This window comes from Accipiter gentilis, chromosome W (genome assembly GCF_929443795.1).
Source record: "Accipiter gentilis chromosome W, bAccGen1.1, whole genome shotgun sequence".
Classification (NCBI taxonomy): Eukaryota; Metazoa; Chordata; class Aves; order Accipitriformes; family Accipitridae; genus Astur; species Astur gentilis.
This window is the reverse complement of record NC_064918.1, coordinates 13,034,801-13,057,794: the sequence shown is the minus strand read 5'-3', so window position 1 is coordinate 13,057,794 and position 22,994 is coordinate 13,034,801. Positions and strand designations below refer to the sequence as shown.

Sequence of the window (22,994 nt, the reverse complement as noted above, 5' to 3'; positions counted from 1 at the left end):
CCTGCCATGCAGGGACCGGCCACCTTAGGGCATATTTCAGTATTGCCTCACCCAAAAGTTGTCTTCTCTCATACCAGGATGAGACCAGATTCCACAAAACCCATAATATGCCAACAGTATTATTAGTATGGAACAGCTCACATAAGGGTTAACAAGGACCTCTGGAGCCTGCATAATAAAACCATCCACATCAATTCCAGGTAGGGAGAAGGAGATGTATTCCCTCATCTCCTCCACAAGATAGCTCCCCCCAGTGCAGCAAGGCCATCAGTGCCAGGGCAAAGCACATAGCCATTGTTTGTATTAGCATGTTCTCAAGCTCAGCAAAATAAAGAGATAAGCAGTGCAGCCAACAAACTCCATGACCCACATAGGAGCTTGCCACTTAATAACTACTATTGCCATGGCACGCCTAATGCAAACTGCCGTTGTCATGCCCCACGTTGGGTGCCAAAAAGGACTGTGGTAGGTTGACCCTGGCTGGGTACAAGGTGCCCACTAAGCCGCTCTATCACACCCCCTCCTCAACTGGACAGGGGAGAGAAAATGTAAGAAAAGGCTTGTGGGTTGAGATAAAGACAGTTTAATAAAGCAAAAGCAAAGGTTGCATGTGAAAGCAAAGGAAAGCAAAAGATTTTATTCTCTATTTCCCATCAGCAGGTGATGTCTGGCCACTTCCTGGGAAGCAGGGCTTCAGTACACCTAGTGGTTGCTCTGGAAGACAAATGTAAATAACAAATGCCCCCACTTCCTCCTCCCTTTACTTAGCTTTTATTGCTGAGCGGACGTCATATGGTATGGAATATCGCTTTAGTCAGTTTGGGTCAGCTGTCCTGGCTATGTCCCCTCCCAAGATCTTGCCCACCCCCAGCCTGCCGGTGAGGGGGGGAAAATGTTGGAGACACAGCCTTGATGCTGTGCCAGCACTGCTCAGCAGTAGCCAAAACACTGGTGTGTTATCAACACCTTTCTAGCTACCAATACAGAGTACAGAACTATGAGGGCTTGTCATGTTTTAACCCCAGCTGGCAACTAAGCACCACACAGCTACTCGCTCACTCCCTGCCGATAGAATAGGGCAGAGAATCAGAAGGGTAAAACTGAGAAAACTCATGGGTTGAGATAAAGACAGTTTAATAGGTAAAGTAAAAGCCGTGTGCGCAAGCAAAACAAAACAAGGAATTCATTCACTACTTCCCATTGGCAGGCAGGTGTTCAGCCATCTCCAGGAAAGAAGGGTTCCATCACGTGTGTAGAGAAATTCCATGTGGGGACGGACGACAGGACACCAATATGATGATCAAAGTCGCCAGTTTATTGAGCCTAGCTGATTATTCTTATACAATTCTCCAAGTTCCTAAGAAGCTTTGATTGGCTGCTGCATGCAAGCATTTAGTGTCCACGCGCACAAGCATAAAATGTGATTGGTTATATTGACACTGTACATGCGTATAAACATAAGATATAGTTGTTTATACTCTGTACATGCGCATAAACACAGGACATAATTGGCTATGTTAACTAGAGCATGCAAAACTTGTCTCAGTCTAATTGGTCAAGATAAGCTGCCGAATTGAGGTTGTTTGTGCCAAGTTCCCTTTACCGTGGAATGCGCACCTGTGTTTTTCTAATTGGGATCTTTCTTTTTCTGTCTTCTTGTTTATTCTGTTCAAGGCCTTCTAAAGGCATCTGGAATGCTCTTGCGACCATGAGCTTTCAGGCCCAATAACTAAGTTCCATATAATTGAACCCTACACACATGTAATGGTTACTTGGGAAGACAAAATGCCATAACTCCAAATGTCCTGTTAAAGGATTTTCAGTCATGAGTTTCTCTAGGTTTGCTTTATTAACAACTCAGAGCTGGGACACCACCACAGTGAATGGCGCACTTCCAAAAGTTTCCAAACCTTTTATACCCTTTTGCCACCCATTGTCCCAATCCAAAGTCGCTGTAATTTTCCAGTCGATTTTCTGTTCTCATATCGTTATCATTCATCATCTTATCTCATCCATTCTCCATTCTCATGTCTTGGTTCTTCTGAGATTGGTGGTCATAGGCAGAAGGTCTCCCGTCACCATCATCACTTATCTTCTTACACTTCAAAGGTACCTATGAATTTCTAAAGAAACTACTCAGGTTATTTCATTAATTTATCTTGTTCTAAAGTTAATCACTTACTCCCATGTTTTAGGTCTAAGATGTATGATCCTTCCTCTGTTGATTCAGCTTGACTGGATTTTAAGCCAGCCATGAAGAGGGAGTCTCATAGAACAATTAAGCAGCTCATAGATATTGTTTTATAAGCATCTGCATTCTATTAATCATATCTAAACCAATTTCTAATCATTAGTTATATGTCTAATATGAATAGTCTTAAAACAATAAGGCTTAAGGCCTAGTTCCTTTTGCATGTCCCCCCCTTCCTTCTTCTTCCCCCCGCTTTATATGTTGAGCATGACATCACATGGTATGGAATACCCCTTTGGCCAGTTTGGGTCAGCTGTCCTGGCTGTGTCGCCTCCCAGCTTCTTGTGCCCCTCCAGCCTTCTTGCTGACTGGGCATGAGAAGCTGAAAAATCCTTGACTTTAGTCTAAACACTACTTAGCAACAACTGAAAACATCAGTGTGTTATCAACATTCTTCTCATATTAAATCCAAAACAACACTATACCAGCTACTAGAAAGAAAATTAACTCTATCCCAGCCAAAACCATGACAGGGTTGCTATGGGGAAAATTAACTCCATTTCAGTCAGACCCAATACAAATAGGTTTTAGGTCTCATAATATATGTAAGTAAATCTTATTGCCACAAAAGGAGCCCAACATGGGAAAATGGGTTTTGTTTTGGTTGTTATTTTGTGAAATAGAACTGTGAATGTGCTATTAAAGTCATAGTGAACTACGTGGTTTTTCATGTTTTGTTTTTTTCAGATTTAAACCTTAAACTTGTAGCAGGCTGAAGCAGTTTGAGTTTAATAAAATAATTAGTTTAGAGTAACTACTAAAAAAGAAAACTAGTATAAAATTGCTGCATAAGCTGATTAAAATCAAATAGTAAGATGAAATCTCAACTTACTGTGGAATATTGGCAATGATATTCTATATATGATGCAACTTTTGTTCTTTAGGTGGAAAATGTTGTATGAACCAACCACATAGGTGTAATTCTGTCTGAATAATCATGCTCTGTCTGAAAATTCAAACTAAGTTATCCATATATGCCACTATTCTGACAAGTTTCTGAACAAGAAGACATGAGATATCCAACCAGGGGGCTAACTATTGAAACTATTTAAACTATTTGAATGTATATTATTCAAACCTTACATGGTATGAACTTTTCCTTTTTAAATGTAAAATGAGAGAAATTATTCTAGTGACTTTTACCAGATGATAAATTAACTATGAGAGTTAGAAGTTTTTGACGTAATTTTTAATCATCATAGGAGTAGCAGAAACTCTCCATCCTTCCTAGTATAGATGAATCAACATCTTCCTACACTGTAATGTTAAGATCCCTTGTAGATACAAGCTTATGATTTTAGTTGGCATTAGCATAAGTCAGTATCTTTGGCTGTGTTGAAAGCTAGATGTTTTCAGAAGGTGTCACTGTGGAGGATCCTGTGAAACTTGTGTATAGTAGCTGATTTTTATCTTGTTCAGAATATATTCTTCAATCTGAGATAACATGTTAAGATATCCACCAATTGCTTTGGATATTTCTTAAGAAAAGATCTTTAAAAAAGACCATTACCCTCATGAATATTCTGTAGGTGGCCATTTGATGGCATTACTTGCTAAGAACAGTTCATAGAACACTTTTCTGACATCTATATTTGCCTTTTATGAGCCTGCAAAGTCTGCAGTTTTGTATTAGGAGCTATATGTGACTTTTGAATGAATCCTTGACCAACAAGTGAGATTACTGGAATATAACCTGGCTACACAATCATCTATGAATTGTTTAGGAACTTTCCTATTTCAAAACTCCTTGTTACTTTGTAACTTGAAACAACTCACAAAAGCATCAGACAAGCATCAGAGCCAGGTAAGAATAAGACAGGAGACTGCAGCTGGGAGTAGAAAGGTGAGCAGAGTTGATGGAAGAGGACCCTTTGGAAGAGGTGAGGTCTTTGATGGTCTCACCCATATTATGAAATTAACTGGCATAGGATATGCAAATATTGACAGGGAAGCAAAGGAGCATTTTTAAGCATATATTGTGTTTACTGACACACACAGAACTGTTTTTCCATTGTTTATTCATTATTTATTTGTGCATCAGTCCTTGACTACAATACTAAATGCTTTCATGTCAAAGACTTAGTCTTAAGAGTTCTCAAATGTCATTTATGTAATTTTTGAAATACCTTTTGGATGAATTTCATTTCAAAACCAACTTTGTTATCATGCATAAAGCAAATTCAGTATATCTTTCAGAAAGCTGTAAACGGTTGATTATATGTATAAATCTATTAATTCATTATTTAATATCCTTAACTAGTACAGGTTTTTATCATTTGGGCTGAAACTACAATGTCTGTAAATGCCAAGTGCTGATGGGTTTTTTTGGTCATAGACAAGATAATGTCTGTGTTTGCTATGATAATAATAGAAAGTTTTAATGTCATAGATTTTGTTTTTTAAAAAGATGGTAAATGAAGGAATAGTCAGGTTCTCCTTTGTGAACAAACAGGAACTGCAGCCCAAAGCTGCAATGAGTAAAACTCAACCCACGAGTTTTACTTTTTTTCCTGATTCTCTCCCCCATACATCTGGGTAGGGGAGAAGTGAGCGAGAGGCTATGTGGTGCTTAGTTGCTGGCTGGGGTTAAACCATGACAGTATTGAGAGGTTTGGTTTCTGACTATCAGGCCAGCTCATATTAGGCTGCATGCAACGACAGGGGCCTGTGTGCAGTAAATTGTGAGCACAGATTCAGATAATGTAAGGGATGGATTCATTGTGCTTAAGCCGACATACAGAGAGAAGGAGGACAAGGAGTCTTTTTAAAGGAAGAAATGTACATTCATTTGTATATAGATTTAATGTCTGATGACAAATGTAGAAGATCCTCAGCAGTCTGAGCCTGATGTCTTGTAGGGATGGCCTGATAATGGAGGGAGATCAAAGCATCTGTTAGAATCCAAATATTGTTCAGCGTTCCCAGCAAGGGTTGGGCCTTCTGTGTCCTTTAAACACAGAAAAGAGACAGACTGTGCCCTGAAAGGCTTTCTGTCTGAAGACACAGAATAAGGGTAGCTAGTACCAAACAAATCAATTTGTTGGGGAATTGGCCCTGCTGTCAGAGTTGTATGGTATGTACTCGTTTCTTTTGGTTTTCTTCTGAGTCTGAAGATTAGGAAGGAAGGAGCATTAAAAGGAATACAGGGATGGGAAACAGCCACAAAATCTTTATAGCTGGAAATTTGTCAGGAGCTTGAGGCCTTATTGAGGGATTTGATGGAAGATAAAGTATCTTCCAATTAGTTGTTGGGGTTTTAAGAGGAAGGTTTCCCAAACCACAATATCATCATAGAAGAAGGGGCAGGCAACTCAAGAGGACTACAAAGATGTTGTGCGGTTATGCAGGGAGAAAATTAGAAGGGCCAAAGCCCAACTAGAACTTAATCTGTCTACTGCAGTAAAAGACAACAGAAATGTTTCTATAAATGCATTCACAACAGAAGGAGGGCTAAGGAGAATCTCCATCCTTTATTGGATGCAGGGAGAAACATAGTGACAAAGGATGAGGAAACGGCTGAGGTACTTAATGCCTTCTTTGCCTCAGTTTTGAATAGAAAGACCAGTTGTTCTTGGGGTACCCAGCCCCCTGAGCTCAAAGACAGGGATGGGGAGCAGAATGAAGCCCCCATAATCCAAGGGGAAATGGTTAGCGACCTGCTACACTGCTTAGACACACACAAGTCGATGGGGCCGGATGGGATCCACACAAGGGTACTGAGGGAGCTAGCAGAAGTGCTCACCAAGCCACTTTCAATCATTTATCAGCAGTCCTGGCTAACCAGGGAGGTCCCAGTTGACTGGAAGTTAGCAAATGTGACGCTGATCTGCAAGAAGGGCCGGAAGGAGAATCCAGGGAACTACAAGCCTGTCAGTCTGACCTCGTTGCTGGGGAAGGTTATGGAACAGATCATCTTGAGTGCCATCACGTGGCACGTACGGGACAGCCAGATGATCAGGCCCAGTCAGCATGGGTTCATGAAAGGCAGGTCCTGCTTGACCAACCTGATCTCCTTCTATGACAAGGTGACCTGCTTAGTGGATGAGGGAAAGGCTGTGGATGTTGTTTACCTGGACTTTAGTAAAGCCTTTGACACTGTTTCCCACAGCATTTGCTTGGAGAAACTGGCTGCTCATGGCTTGGACAGGCATACTCTTCACTGGGTAAAAACTGGCTGGATGGCTGGGCCCAAAGAGTTGTGGTGAATGGAGTTAAATCCAGTTGGTGGCCGGTCACAAGTGGTGTTCCCCAGGGCTCAGTATTGGGGCCAGTTCTGTTTGATATCTTTATCAATGATCTGGATGAGGGGATCGAGTTCACCCTCAGGAATTTTGCAGAGGACACCAAGTTGGGTGGGGGTGTTGATCTGCTTGAGGGTAGAAAGGCTCTTCAGAGGCATCTGGACAGGCTGGATCGATGGGCCAAGGCCAATTGTATGAGGTTCAACAAGGCCAAGTGCCGGGTCCTGCACTTGGGTCACAACAACCCCATGCAACGCTACAGGTTTAGGGAAGAGTCATTGGAAAGCTGCCCGACAGAAAAAGACCTGGGGGTGTTGGTCAACAGCTGGCTGAATATGAGCTGACAGTGTGCTCAGGTGGCCAAGAAGGCCAATAGCATACTGGCTTGTATCAGAAATAGCGTGGCCAGCAGGGCTAAGGAAGTGATCATCCCTTTGTACTTGGCACTGGTGAGGCCGCACCTTGAATACTGTGTTCAGTCTTGGGTCCCTCACTACAAGAAAGACATTGAGGTGCTTGAGTGTGTCCAAAGAAGGGCAATGAAGCTGGTGAAGGGTCTAGAGAACAAGTGTGGTGGTGCAGCTCCCCCTTGGGCCACATTGCGATGTCAGGACCAGCCAATGTTGTGTTCTTGTGCAGTGAGTTGGCACAATCTGGTACTTTCTTATCCTGGCTACGGTACAGTGGGTTAGGATGATTAGGCACTCCCTAACTGTACCTGAAACTCCTGCTGCTTGGATCATGGCCCACCTTGGCCAGTGCTATAATTACCTAACAAGAATTATGGCCAGAATGGTAATACATTGACCAAAGTCAATCATCTCGCAACCCTATAAATAGTGATCCTGAGACCTTTTGAGCTCTCTGGGAACGCAGCAGGCTGTGACCCAGTATCTCCCCCTGAGTTGGGATGCCTCTCAGGGTAGATTTTGCAAGGATTTTTAAGGGTAGTTTTGTGAGGATTTCCAAGATCTTCTGCCGATAGATGCCAATGAAGAAGGGGTCAAGGATCATCTGCTGACAAATGCTGATGAAGGACAATAGTGAGTAATTAGATTTCATGAGGTTTTTTTTAAGATCATTTGGTACCAATAATATACTTTAATTGGCCAAGAGAGAAAAATCTCTATTATAGGTTAACCTCTATATCTCTGCGTGTGTGTGCTTGTTTGTGTGTGTGATTTGATTTAAGAAACTTTGTAGTGCTGATAGCAAACTTCATTAAATCACACTGATAATTGGCTGATGATTAAGTATTGTTAAAAATCATATAACCTAATCTTGTGATTTACCGTAATAGTGTTAATTGCTGCTACCTCAAAGTCATATAGCATCCATAATCACTCATTCCCTGACAAATTGGCATAGTAATGTAATGGGAGATTTTCCTTACCCTTTGTATCCCTTCTATTAGGCATAAACCGTTGTCCAAGTCTGAGACTAAGTTTGGATCTAGCTGCACCTAAGCTCCATCAGAAGTTTAGAAAGCAAGGGAGTCCACTCTGAACCTCGTGACACAACGGGAGGGTGTCCCTTACCCTTTTCCATCTGCAGTCTCTGAATCGATACTAACTCAATTTTCCTTTGTATGTTTCTCCCATATATTAAGTAACAGAGTGAACCTTGCCATCAAACTTTATTAAGCTGCACTTCTACAAATTCACATTAAAAAAATCACTTTTTCTACTATCTTTGACAGTGATTCTTTAAGTGATCTAAATCGCTCCATCCATGGCAACAAGTCTTATGAGGAGTGGCTGAGGAAACTGGGGTTGTTTAGTCTGGAGGAAAGGAGGTTGAGGGGAGACATCACTCTCTACAACTACCTAAAAGGAGGTTCTTGCGAGGTGGGTGTCAGTTGGTGAAGTTGTTGCGAGGTGGGGAGAGCAGACTTCGGGCTGCTGAAGGAGCTAGTTACTAAGGTCCTCTGGAAATCTGCTTTTGAAGGTATTGGGGTCCATGAATGCTGGTCACTTTTTAAGAGCTTGTATTGGGTTTGTGGGGCAAGGTTTTGGTAGCAGGGGGGTTACAGGGGTGGCTTCTGTGAGAAGCTGCTAGAAGCTTCCCCTATGTCCGACAGAGTTAATGCCAGCCAGCTCTAAGATGGACCCGCCGCTGGAAGCCTCAAGTTGTGTCAGGGGAGGTTTAGATTGGATATTAGGAAAAATTTCTTCACCGAAAGGGTTATCAAGCATTGGAACAGACTGCCTGGGGAAGTGGTTGAGTCACCATCCCTGGAGGTATTTAAAAGATGTGTAGATGTGGTGGACTTGGCAGTTTTAGGTTAATGGTTGGAGTTGATGATCTTAAAGGTCTTTTCCAACCTAAATGATTCTATGATTGTAAAAGAACAGAATTGACAGATTGTCTATGAGTAAAGCACCTTTTGGATTGCCAACGTATTTGAGCTGCCTGTATATTTGTATTGGAAGCTTTTTACAAGAGATCACAACTGCACCTGAAAATGTTCAGACACAATGCGTCTTTCCTCACCTTCTGACTTGCTGAGGCTGGACTTGAGCTGTATAGCTGCTCAGTTTGGCTAACCTCTGTGGAATTGAAGAGATGAGTAAACCAAGTACATCTTAATTCCTCTTTGTGCTCACTTTACCAATAAAATGCAGACAAATATGTCTGAATGGAAGTGTATTTTAAAAGGAACAACAAATGATTATAGTATGCCAGGAACAAGAGCTACCACTCTCAGAATTAACTCCATCAGAAAAAGGGAAGCTGACCCTATCTGTTCCACTAATCTGAATATTAATATCAAGTGCTAGTGCTACATATACAGATTGGTTCTGTCCCAGTTTTTTTTCCTGCTGCTGACATGAAAGTCTTACATACAAAATCATTAAAGAAATCAATCATAAGGCTGACATTGACCAGTTATTTAAAAGAGAAACTGTAAGGGGAAAATAATTGAATTTAGTGGGGTGAGATAGATATAGTTTGTGGCAGTACACTTCCCCCCCCCCCCCCCCCCCCTTCGCCATCCTGCCAGCAGGAAATGAAATTTCTCCAGGAAGGGAGAAGGGGAAGGAAAAAAACCCCTAAACCCTAGAGGCCGCAGGTTGAAATTTGAACTGGCCAATCGAGATGCGCCAGGTACACTGAGGTGACCTTCTTGGCCAATAGGGATTAAATGACCACAGGTCAGATTTGACAGGGGTATAAACGAGGTCCCACCAGAGGACATGTTGGCAGTCCTCCTTGGAGCAGCGGGTCTGCAGTCGGGGAGTCCCCCTTGGGTTGGGGTCACCGCTCGAGGTAACTCCTCGAGAGAGAGAGCCCTCAGGTTTTAGGTGAGTGATACATGTGTTTTGAGCCATCGCTTTAAATCTTGGGGATTCTTAAGTCAGCCGTGTAGTATTAATTCTCTTTACATCATTGAGCCTGTGGTTTCATAAAATGTTACTGGACTTCTAACTAACTTTTGCTGAAGAATAAATCTGAGTTTTAGCACCTGTTGGATTTGGTTATGCGTGCATCTATAACATTTTAAATTGGCGTAGTTGGCAGGATGGTGTTAATAGAGGAATTATTACAGAGGCACAGCTGCAGCCCTTCTCCCCCAGGTCTGGAATGGGTGAAGGAGAAGTGGTCCAACCCAGCAGTGGTCGTGGAGACAGTATAACTGTGCCGCGGAAGTACTCGAGATGGCAAAGGCAGTGTGTGTGCCCTCCTGGGCGCCTGCTTGATTCAAGCACAGAACCGAAAGAGTGATTCTGCTAAAAGGCAAGGGGAAATAGGTTGTCTGAAGGTGGAATTGGAGGAAAGGGACGTACAACCCCTTATTAAAACAGAAAGGCACACGGATCCGCACGGTTGGAGCCCCCAAAACACCATTTGCACAACCCCTTGGTCGGGACCGGAACTCAGCGAGTTACAAGCTAAGTTTTCGCGCAAGCCGGGTGAAACCGAAACTGAGTATTTGTGGAGAGTTTCTCTAACGGGGGAGGATCGGATACTGTTGAGTGATGATGAAGCGAGAGGTTACTGGGGACCGGGAGTGTTTCTGAGTGCTGGACCGTCAGGTGATCAGTCGATAACGTCCCGAGTAGCTCACTGGGCTGGGGGTGTGAACCCCAAGGAGAGAGGAGAATCTGTTACTATCCGGGTAAAGGGACTGTCGGAGTTAACGGAGGGCAGCAGGAAGGTCCGCCTACCGCCGGTTGTAAACCCCGCCCTGAGCGGTCTCGAACTCTGGGGCCGTCGGGTCGGAACTACGATCCCGGAAGGGACGATCTCTGGCAGAAGGCACTGGCAGTGGGGGCAACCCGAGCCGTGCTGCACGGGCAGTCCAGTCCACTGACAACATCCGGGAGTGGAATTGCTGGAGGGGAAAGCTGGAGACCAAAGGGAAGCGGCAGCAACCCTGCCCCCTCGGGAAGAGAAACAGGACCCTTTCGCGGCACTGCGAGAGGAACTGGAAGGGCTAAAAACTAGGAGCTGCGGTTTGGGTTTCAGGCTGCCCAACCTGCATGGTGAATACCTGCCAATGGTCTGCTGATAAGGAGCCTTATATACACATTCCCCCACTATTGCTCACAAGGCTTTAGCCAAGCTCCTTGATGCTGTGGAAGTACCATCAGGCATTCACATATATCAATATGTTACCGAAAACCGGAATAAAACTCCTTAACAGCAATGAGAAGTTAAGAAGCAGGCACTCCTTTATTGCAGCGCTGGGCACACAGGGGATCACTCCACCTAATGTGTGCACCTGTCTGATTTAATCATGCAGGTTAAATATACACTTGTCATACATATTCACTAGATTCCTGGGAAATATCATGCATAATCATCAATTGTCCGAAAGATCATTAGCATATGTAAATGTCCTTTTACGCAGGCGTAGTGAAGTCTCTGGTGGTCTTCATAAGCCCTCTGGTGGTCTTCCATAGTCATCCTCACTTTGTCCGATAGTTGACCTCTCTTATACGATTCTGCGCAGTACGATTTTGCCATCATGTATTAGATTTACATAAAAGTACATTCTATGTTAATTCTTAAATTTAACGTTTCTAGTGATTGGCCCCCAGTTACATCACCTTATCGATATTCTTATACTATAACATTCATTGGTTAATCTTACCTATTCCACTAACTGGTCTTTTGATCAAAGTAGGGTTTCTAAACCACAAAGCTAAGGTCCATAACGATCTCTCTCTTTGTTCATTAAAACAAAACACTACAATCTAACAAATCTATCTAAATTTCTATGGTTAACCGATCTAAGACAATACTTATTCTTTTTATGATTGCTTACAGCACATTTTGTATGTTCCTAGGTTTCTATAACTATTGCGAGCTTCAAACTCCTATATTCTACAGTCTTTTCCCTTTTAACCAAACCTAACTTATGTAAAATTCTAATTTCTATCAAATATTGGTAACAAATATATAGATGATATTCTAGTCGGTGGGGATAACATGGAACAGGTAGGGCAAGTGGCTGAGGCCATCTGGAATCTGTTAGTCAAGAATGGGCTAGACAGTCCATTTTCTAAATGTCAAGGTCCTGGACAAGAAATTAAATTCCTGGGGGCATGGTGGATAGCTGGAGCAGTTGTGGTACCTGACGACACTCTATCAGCTATTGAAAAGGGACAGACTCCGGGCAATAAAACTGAATTACAACAGATGTTAGGTACTTTGGGCTACTGGAAAAAACATATACCAGGGTTTTCAGTGATTGCCTGCCCTCTCTATGACTTGCTCCGAAAGAATAGGAAATGGGATTGGACTTTGCAACATACGGAAGCCCTTAACACTCTGAAAGATGAGCTTAAGGCTTATCAGACACTAGGCCTGTTGCACCCACAAGATCCATTAATGGTGGAATGGGGATTTGCTGAACATGCCTCGTACTGTGGCATGTTTCAAAAGGGGCCACAGGGACCAGCTAGACCGTTATTATTCTCTTCCACTGCATTTAAAGAGACTGAGCGATGATATTCAGATTGGGAGAAAGGGATTCTTTCCCTCACTAGAGCAGTTAAAGAGGCTGAAAAGCTGCATACCTCACAGGATGTTATAGTACAGGGTCCTTTCCCTCTCTTAAATTCAGTCCTCAGTGTGTCACCTCCTCCAGAGGGTGTAGCCCAAAAGGCCACATTAGGAAATGGTATGCATACCTAGAAGGGATAAGCCAATTGCTCCCACTAAAGGAGGGTCCGACTAAGGTTTTCAAACTACAGGAATCTGTAAACCCTGACCCAACCTTGTTGGGTCAACCATATAAACCTTCTCCGACTGAGGAGGCACCTGAATTTGTGGCAGGCTCAGATGTGCAGGGAGTGTGGTTCACTGATGCATCTGCCTGTCGAGTGGGATCAAAATGGCAATATAAAGCAGTGGCATTGGAGATTGGTACTGGGAAGACAGTTGAGGAAGAGGGTGAAGGTAGTGCACAAATAGGAGAACTACGGGCTTTATTACTGGCCATAGAGAATGGTGCTACCTGTAGCGTTCGCTACATATCAAGGTGCCGCGATTAGATCACTGGTCGACCCGGACCAGGGAAAGAGACAGATAACACACACAGTGTGAGCGCCAACTTCCGCCTTTTATTGCGCAGTTGATTCCTTTTATATAAGGGTAGGCAGGGTTACGGATACGTCATAGGGCTGTGACTAACCCTCCGTCTTTCCGTAACATAGCGAGATTTTCCAGACGCCAAACCCTACATCTCCCCCTCCCTATGACTAACTAGTTTCTATTGTTATAAACAGCTTCACACAAAGAACTAACTGTGTAAAGTACTATAAACATAAGCATATTTCTACAACTAAGTTTAAACACTATATCTTAAACACACATAAATGTAATCCACACAAATGGTGAATGGAAAGCCAAGGCTTATTGTCTGGGGCATCCAGATTCCCGGCTGTAAGCAACTCTGCAACTCCGTCCCTGACAGCCAGATCCCTTAAAGGCACGCATTGATGGGCTCCGAGAGGGATGTCGTCCGGACACGCATCGGTCTCCCCGACTGGTCCTGCATCCACTGCCAGAGATTGTAGCGGATACCCAAGGTGTCACAAGCCAGGATAGGATGACAGCGATCTATAAAGAAAAACACTCAAACACTACGAGGTTAGGGCAGGACGAACCATACGACTATGGACCCATTTCAGTAGCCCTTCAGGCATCTGTACACAGGCATACCCTCGCCCGAGACAATGCAGCTCAAATGGCCCTTCCCATTGGTGTGTCTGAAAGTCACGCATGCGGACCAATGGTTAGGGACCTTTCTCTTCCATGCTCGTAAAATGTCGCTGCGCCATCGTCTGCTCCAGGTCCCTTCGAACTGTCTGATTTAATGAAGTTAATGCAGTTAACAGATGATGCTGTATACGGAGAACAGGTACATTATCCTGTAACCAGGAGGGCTCCTCCTGCTCCCTCTCCCTAAGCCGATCGAGCAAGGTCTTTAAGGGTCGATGTGCTCGTTCTACAATGGCCTGGCTGTTGCTATTATTAGGGATGCCATGTATAAGGTTAATACCCCAGGTTGCACAAAATTGTTCCACCTTTTCCTTAGTATAAACTGCACCATTGCCTGTCTTAGTCTGTTGCAGAATACCTAGTTGAGCTATGGAAACACGCCAAACTGCCAAACTATTCCATTTAGTGTGCAGTGTAGCAAAAATACATCTACTATAAATGTCTACTGTAACATGTAAATGGTGCTGTGGCTTAAAAGGAGCATATTCTGTAATATATGTTTGCCAGATCTGATTTGGCCGCAAACCACGAGGGTTGACCCCAGCTTCCCAAAGGGGACCTTGGGCACAATGAGGGCAAGCTGCGACAATTTCTTTGGCTTCAGCATGAGAAATACCCGTTAGTGTCACCAGGCCTCGTGGACCGCAATGCAAAAGGCGGTGTAACGTTATCACGCGTGCCCTTGCTGGCATAATGTTATCATCACTAACAACAGCCAACAATGCTTGTGCTGCCTGGTCAGCGTGGCTGTTCCCTTCAGCTAATGGTCCAGGGAGACCAGAGTGACTGGTAACATGAATAGGGAAAACGGGTGCACTACGTAACTGTAAGGCGTTCAGCAGCATACTGGCTATCTCTGTAGAAGCTAGTGCCCATTCCCCTGCAACCAAAAGCTTATATACATACAGTGAATCCATGACCACATTTAAGGGCTCTGTCGGCCAACGTAACAATGCCATGGTCACTGCCGTGGCCCCCAAAAACTGTACTGAGCGACTTGGTTCAGTATAGTCTACCTGGTGACATGCCCCATCTTCTTTCCAAACACAAACGGCTTTGCTGGTCTTGGAGGATGCGTCAGTAAAAATTGTGCACTCGTTATTAGGGTGTTTCGCCACCTGCTGTGCTGGAAGAATGGGTAAGGCATGCAAGATCTCCCCACAGGGATGGACCTCATGTCTCGCTATTGTCCCCGTAAACTCTGCTAATGCACCCTGTAAAGCAGACACAGCGGTCTGACAGAGAGTTGGCGAATTTTTCATGCCTTGGGGGAGCATTTTCCACTGATACCGTTGCATGGGCGCTTGATGGTTCCTTTCTGGGATAGAGAGGGCAAACCGCTCACAATCTTCCATGGTCAATGCTATTTGGGCAACAGGAGGAACTGCTGGAACAGTTGTTACATTGCCCTGAACCTGTTCCTCCTTCTCGGCGGTCAGTTCCACGGAAGCACCAGTTGATCCTGAGTTGCTGTCGCTGGGTCCTGTACAAAATTTAAAGGGGAGAGCCCGGACCCCATCCCTCCCCCCACCTCGTTTCCCGACATCGGTTCTCATTGTTTTGCATACCACGGAGCCCCCCGCTGGGCCCCGGGTACACGGCAGTCTTGAGCTCTGTGTCCGGGCTTACCACATCTCCAACAACGGAGGTTGCCCGCCCCCACCTCCTGAGCTGACTCTCTGGGTCTGGTTGCGCAATTCCTCGCTAGATGGCCCCTACCCCCACATCGGTGACAGGCGCCTGTACCCCCTTGCAAAACTTGCTTCAAAGGCGCCGCCATTGGACGCGATTCTTGTTGTTGCTCCCTTTCCAGTACGTGACGTATCATTTCGCCCAGCGATGAGCCCGCTGGCAAATGAGAGAGAAGCGCTGCGGTCTGTGGGTTGGCTTGAGCCTTAGCACACTCAACCACAACCGCTTCCTTAGCCGTCTCCGGAAGGTCTGCAGCCTGTACGGCAACCTGAAGACGATCTAAAAAGGCTGTTAACCTCTCGGCAATCACCTGGCGGATCTTCACCCAAGGGGGATCTGCTCTGTCCATAGCTGCGACACGTTTAAATGCAGCCAAGGCGGTAGTCGTGACTGCCGCAAAGTCATGTCCGCGCATGCCCTGTGCCTGCGCCTGTGCCTGCGCCTGAGGTGTCGCAAACTGCCCCTCCCCCATGAGTCGTTCTATGGTCACTCCCACTAGGTGGTGACCAGGATCCTGAGCATCAGTCACGACCTTAAGGCCCCGAGCTCGCCATTCTTCCTTAAACAACAACAGCGATGATGGGGGCAGTACCCCTCTCATCAGCTGCATCACATCAAAGGGCACAACAGGCGTTGAAAGCAGACATTCAAACAAAGTGAGTGCCTTCGCGGAATTCACTCCATGTGCCTGCACAGTACTCGCGAGTTCCCGAACGGTCTTTACATCAAAAGGTGTCCACTCATACCCTCCCCGCGCCGCCGCCCGAATAGGAAGAACGACCGGCTGAAACTGCACCCCTGAAAGGCAACATTCTTTGGCAATCAGTCACCAGTCTGTGCCTGTAGGGATTGGCGCTCGGAAGATCTCGCGATGTACGGAAAGAGAAGGGTTAAAGGAGGCGGGATGACCGACAGTATGTAAGGGCGTGACGCAGTTGAATAAACGCCATTTGCAGCATCCTCATATTGGTGTCAGTGCTCTGTGGCCCAGGGTATGGTGGACCCTGTGCCGAGTCCCACGGGGTGATCAGACGAATGTCTACAAGTGGTGACCCCGACGTGATTGGACATCGGCGGATTACGCGGGGCGTAATCGAAGGCCTGGCCAGGCATGGAAGGAGTCCTGAAGGTGTTGGACTCGTGCTCTAGAGAGGTAAAAATCCCTATGGGACAAAAAGAAGCGAAAGCTTGCCTAGAGCGGCTCCTGAAAGAGGAAGCGATAGAGCGCCCGGGGGACATATTGTCCTGAGTGCTGGCCGAAATGCACCGCGGCTTTAGCGGAACGGGCTATGGCGACGCAGCATGGTCCGGAGTTAAAGACGTGGGGGCGGATTAGGGCGATTTTCAGGAAAGTGCGGGAGGAGGGCTTAACATGGAAGGAAGCAAAGAGATTGATGCACGCGCAGGCGGAGCGGGGCGTGCAGGCGGATGGGGAGGCGCGGACAGAAGGGCTGACGGAGGTAGCGGAGCAGACGCCTCTGGTGCTCCCAGTGCAGCCGTCGGCACCGGCCGAACCACCGGGATACCCTTGGGAGGAGTTTGAACGGGAGCGTGAACGGGCGAGAGAGGAGGAGCGGGAGAAAGAGCGACAGTTAATTCAGGAGGCAGAGGAACCCGTGGCTGAGCAAAGGAGACGGGAGAAGGAGAGGCAGAGACTAGAGGAGGCGGAGAGGGCTGTGATGAAGGGATCAGAAAAGGAGCAGGTAGAGGAGGGAGCGGTTCCCCTGTATGATCCGGAGGATTGGGTGCCGGGACGTGTTTTGCGAACCGCGCCACAAGCGCACCCTAAGATGGCGCCGACATCCGCTTTCTCCCCGGATGTCTCTCCGGAGGTCGGGAGAGGCGGAGCACGGCCAAAGGAAGGAGGAAGGAAAGTCAGGACACTCCCTCTTACGCGCGTAGCGGAAGAGGAAGAGAGTGGTCCGGACTCAATCGAGGGGTCGGCTCAACGGTTAGAGGAGGCGTGGCAACTGGTGGGCGGAAACCACTGTCGTCCGCCGCACGCAGCGATAAAACAAAAGGCTATCTCCGGCTGTAAGGCGCAGTCGGCAGCAGCCAGTGAAAAGGCAACGCCTATGCCTTTAATACCTGCGCCCGACCCAGCTACAGATCCGCTGCAGATGTTGCAGCGAGTAGTAGAGGAGATGCAGGAGCAGGTGAAGCAACAGCGGCAGCTGCTACAAGCAGCTGGGGAACAGAAAGGAGTTCCCGATTCACCGAAGGTCACGTTGCCAGACTGGAAAATTGTAGCAAGGGAATGCGTTATGGACGGCATACGCTTTGAAGGACCCCCTTTAGTTTGCCCAGTCCGAGCTGGTCCAGGTGGTGTAGGGGTGGAGTGGTCTCCGTTAGATAGCAAGCTTTTGCAACAAGTGAAGAAGACCGTGGATGATTACGGCTTAGGACATCCCATGACAGGCTCTCTGTTAGATGTGGTTTTTTCAGGTTCACTGACTCCCTGGGATTCGCGACAGTTTTGCAGTATGATTTTGACTCACACCTTTTTCTTGATTTAGAAAGAAGCTTGGACAAACAGATTACAAGCAGCACTAGTTGAGACCCAACAAGAAAGACCCAGAAACAGGAAAGTGGGAAGGTGGGAGGCGCTTGGTGACACAGGGAAGAGGGTATGCTGCAGTACAATCATCAGAGCACCCAGACTCACGTGTGCGCTGGGTGCCGTCACGGTGGTTGAAACCAGACCTCAGTCAATAACGATTTGTTGTGAGTTATTTTGCAGGATGCCGTTCAGAAGATCATCTGAGTACCTGCACTGTGGTCGCTGTGACCCGTGGGTGCTTGTCAAGTATGACCGCTGTGGACAACAACTCTGGAGACGCACCAGCCGAACATCAAAATGGTGTGACCGATGTTTTGAACACCGCAGATCCACTTTACAGCAACCGCTGTGTGTACCCCATAAGCAGGGGACTATGATATGCTTTTAGACAAAGCCAATCAATTACAGGAGGCAGGTGACAGTGGCTTGACAATCTCCTCTCGTCGACCTGGCAATGGCTCCTGTCTTTGATTGACTGAAAAACGTTGACCCTATTTGGAATCCTTTTGGTGGTGGTTATTATGGTTTGTTGTGGGATACCAGCACTGACTGTTTGCGTGCGGAAACTCTTTATACAGAGTGCGGGTACCCACCAGTACACGAATTACCATGAGGTGGTGGGATCGCTTATAGCTGTAACGCCAGTTTGTACCGTCGGTCATCCGCCATAGTGAGGGGGGACTTGTAGGGATTGGCGCTCGGAAGATCTCGCGATGTACGGAAAGAGAAGGGTTAAAGGAGGCGGGATGACCGACAGACAGTATGTAAGGGCGTGACGCAGTTGAATAAACGCCATTTGCAGCATCCTCATATTGGTGTCAGTGCTCTGTGGCCCAGGGTATGGTGGACCCTGTGCCGAGTCCCACGGGGTGATCAGACGAATGTCTACAGTGCCCTCTTGGGTGCCCCCTTCCTGGCCATCCCCGGCCCCCTGTGTGGGGGGCCTTAGCGGCACTGCACACTCCGCATTCTGTATGACCCCCTCAAGCCTCCACAACAGACCCTGTACTCTCTGCAAAATGTTCGGTCCCTCCTCTGTCCAAATCTGTGGTGTAGGTTTCGATGGCCTCCGTATTGCACCATCCCCCTTCTCCTCCTCAGAACAATCGGAATTGCCCTGCGCTGGCACCTCGCACCACTTCCGTAAGGACCCAGACGAGGGTTTAACCCGTTCCGGCAAAGGTGCAGTAGACTTAGGCTCAGCAGGCACAGGAGGCTCAATCCCAGGAGGCTCAATCCACTCTCCCAGCAAGGGCGCCTGATTTCCCTCACAGGGGGGTGTTTCCTCCTCTGCCACCGTCTCCAACCCCCGCAGCCTCCTAATTGTTCCCTCCGCGGGTGGCCGTTCCTCCCACTCTCTCAACTTACAGTATAAATGTCCCTTAACATCCCTGCCTGGAACCCAGTCCAAGAGGCATTCCTCTAAGCCCTTCCAAACCACCTGCCATAATTCTTCCCAGGGAAACTTCCGAGGGGTGGGCATATCCGGCCCCGCTGGTGCCGTTTCAATAGGAAAAACCTCCGTCTCCGCTGCACCTCCCGCGTCCACGACCGCCGACTCCGTCTGAGTCTGACTTACTATCCCCGGGGGCACCGTCTCCCGCTGTTCCTGAGGCGGTGCCTCATCCGCAAACAAAGCAGCTCGCGCTGCCAACCAGCACGCCCCAGCTTTCTGTCCTTCCGTAACCACCCTCTCCACTTTTCCCCAAGTTTGTAATCGTTCTGCAGCTCTGCGCTCACCGCAGATTGGAGCAAAGACTCCCGAATCTCTCCCCATTTTGGTGGGTTTAAAACTTCTCTAGGAGAACCAATACCTCCCCGGCGCAACATCCATTGGATGCATTTGCCCGTGGGGCCCTTCCTAATCGTTCCGCGGGCACCCACCTCATTAGCTAACACCTTCAATACCTTAATCACCTGCGCAAGTTCCATCGTCGCCTGTGCGACCGATCACGTCAGGGTCACCACTATGTAGCGTTCGCTACATATCAAGGTGCCGCGATTAGATCGCTGGTCGACCCAGACCAGGGAAAGAGACAGATAACAGAGTGTGAGCGCCAACTTCCGCCTTTTATTGTGCAGTTGATTCCTTTTATATAAGGGTAGGCAGGGTTACAGATACGTCATAGGGCTGTGACTAACCCTCCGTCTTTCCGTAACATCGCGAGATCTTCCAGATGCCAAACCCTACACTACCATCGTCTATGCTGACTCTTACGCAACCTTTAAGGGTGCTACAGAGTGGATATGTCAGTGGGAATCTAGTAAATGGAAAGTAGGTCATGCGAAAGTGTAGAGGACAGAGGACTGGCAACGTCTCCTGGCAATAGGGAGATCCCGACCTTTAAAGGTGGGATGGGTGAAGGGACATGCTTGGGATGGAACGCCAGCTGTGAAATGGAATCAACAGGTGGACCACCTGGCCCAAATCAGGATGGTCACCAGTGAGAAGGAAGATTGGCATAGACTAGCAGAATGGTTGCATATCAAACGAGGCCGCTCAGGGAAAGCAGATCTCTATTATGAATATTGATCTCGGGGTTGGCCAGTGTCTATGAAAACCTGTGAAGCAATCCTCACAGCTTGCCCGCAATGCTGAATAAGGCTTAAGGCTAATCACCCAAACCAAGCTCCAGCCCAGCATATCAGACAAGGTAAAGCTCTTTGGAGCATGTGGCAGGTTGATTACATTAGTCCTCTGAGACCATCTCATGGGAGCAGAAAGACTCACCACATCAGTGCCCAGTGGATAATCCTGGACTTCTAACCCTGTGACCCAGTTTTAAGACTGAGGCCTAGTTTGTGCTTTCTTTTAGGACAATGAAGAAATGAGCCATTCCATTGCTTCTACTGGCAGTGATGACAGTGGCAGGCGTGGATGGTGAAGATCTAGATGATAATGTTGTGGCAAAAATGACAGACATCAGTATCGTGAGTCCTTGAGCTCACATGGGAACAATGCAACAATTATAGCTGGAGTTTCAGATTATATGGGGGAAGAGGTTATACTCATGTTGTTTGTAGTTGGTCACCATATGCAACTATACCCTCCAACTAGCCCATGAGATCACGTGGTGGAGTTGGAACAGTACTGCATCATGCCCTGAAATTCCATAGAGGTGACTATGTATGATACCCAAGAAAATACCAACAGAGTACTCCAGAACTGAATTTACAGCTATCAACCTTAGCCAAGGCTACATCTAACAAATTTGGGGACTCTCAAACAATCAGTTATAATGTATTGGTAAAATAACTATAAAAAAATGGGCTGTATTGGATTAGATGCCAAAGAAAGAGAGGGGTATATGTAAAGTTTTGAACATGTTGATGGACAACTGCTGTGTTGTTGTGGTTTCAGCACAGCCAGTAACAAAGGACCACACAGCTGCTTGCTCACTCCTCCCGCCCCTCTCCGGTGGGATGGGGAGGAGAATCAGAGGGGAGAAAAAAACCAAACCACCGGAACCTCGACGGCTGAGATAAGGGCAGTTTACTGGGACAACACAAAAACAGAAGTTACAACAACAACGGTACTAATAAAAGAATATACAAAATGAGTGATGCACAGTGCAACTGCTCACCACCCGGAACCCGACGCTCCGCCACTTCCCCCACCAAAAGTCTAGAGAATCCCCCTGGCCTGTTCCCCATTTATATACTGAGCATGATGTCACATGGTATGGAATAGCTCCTTGGCTAGTTCAGGTCAGCTGCCCCAGCTATGCCCCCCACCTCCCAGGTTCCTGTAAAAATTAACTCTATCCCAGCTGAACCCAGGACATTATCCACCCCTTATTCTATACCATCTACATCATGCCCAGATCCTACATTTTCCAATCAACCACTACCACTTTCCTTGTCTTATATATAAGTATATGGACAACCTCCTACCACACACACACACAAATAGTATGCCCTTAGTCGATGGGCTATCCCTCTAATGTGTCCATCAATTTTATTTAGACCATGACTCTGGGGCTCCCTCTGTTGTAACAGTCCTTCAGGATAGGAGAGATGGTGTGTGGTGTTAGGTTGTTGCATGCTGCCTCTGGAGCTTGCAGCTGGTACATTTGGTGCAATCCACACCATTGGTCTGCAGGTCAAAGATGTTGATCTTGAGGAAATCACTGGGTGCCAGTTCAAGTTCTATCACTGTTGCACTTGGCTCAGTTTTAAAAGTCCATCCTGCAGTCATTTGGGTAATTCTTACAGTAATACCCTTGATATGGCATATAGACACTATAGATAAAATGACATGCATTGGCAAGTTATTTAGCAGTTTAACATCATACAGCCTAATTCACTGGCTATTCTCTCCCAAAATCAAATCTCCCTGAGGTACACATTGGACTTCCCCATCCTTCTACATCACCCACCAAGTATACCCAGGTCCTTGAGCAAAAGCAATCCCTTGGATGTGTTTGTCTCTGCCCGGGGCAGGACTAACCCAGACTGTCTTCCCTAACATGCTCTTCATGCACGCTACAGGGACTCTATCTCGTTCTACAGCATGTGGAAGTCTTGGTTGGGTGGGGCCAGCCCAATTGGCAGATCCTCTAGTATTAATTAACCAGGTGGCTTTTGTTAAATGTGTATCCCAATGGTTGAAAGTTCCACCCCCTCATTGCTCTCAATGTAGTTTTCAGCAGTCCATTGTATCGTTCAATTTTTCCGGAAGTCGGTGCATGATAGGGGATGTGATATGCCCAGTCAGTGCCATGTTCTTTGGCCCAGGTGTCTACGAGGTTGTTTCGGAAGTCTGACTCGATTCTTTCTGGGGTGCCATGTCACCACAAGACCTGCTTTTCAAGGCCCAGGATAGTGTTCTGGGCATTGGCATGGGACACGGGATGTTTCCAGCCATCCAGTGGTTGCTTCCACCATTGTAAGCACATGGCACTTGCCTTGGTGGGTTTGTGGTAGTGTGACATAGTCAATCTGCCAGGCTTCCCCATATTTATATTTCAGCCATCGCCCTCAATACCACAGGGGCTTCAACCACTTGGCTTGCTTA

At 46.7% G+C, this 22,994-nt stretch overlaps 2 protein-coding genes across 2 annotated transcripts in view; both read left to right on the top strand.

Moving 5' to 3' along the window:
• Positions 1–22,994, top strand: part of LOC126035366 (uncharacterized protein K02A2.6-like) — a 146,358-nt gene that overhangs the window by 94,926 nt on the left and 28,438 nt on the right. The window lies entirely within an intron of this gene.
• Positions 17,474–18,584, top strand: LOC126035369 (uncharacterized). Its single transcript, XM_049793905.1, has 2 exons — positions 17,474–17,849; positions 17,934–18,584. Exons 1-2 carry the CDS (start codon positions 17,493–17,495, stop codon positions 18,363–18,365), a joined length of 789 nt encoding a protein of 262 aa, XP_049649862.1. The 5' UTR covers positions 17,474–17,492; the 3' UTR covers positions 18,366–18,584.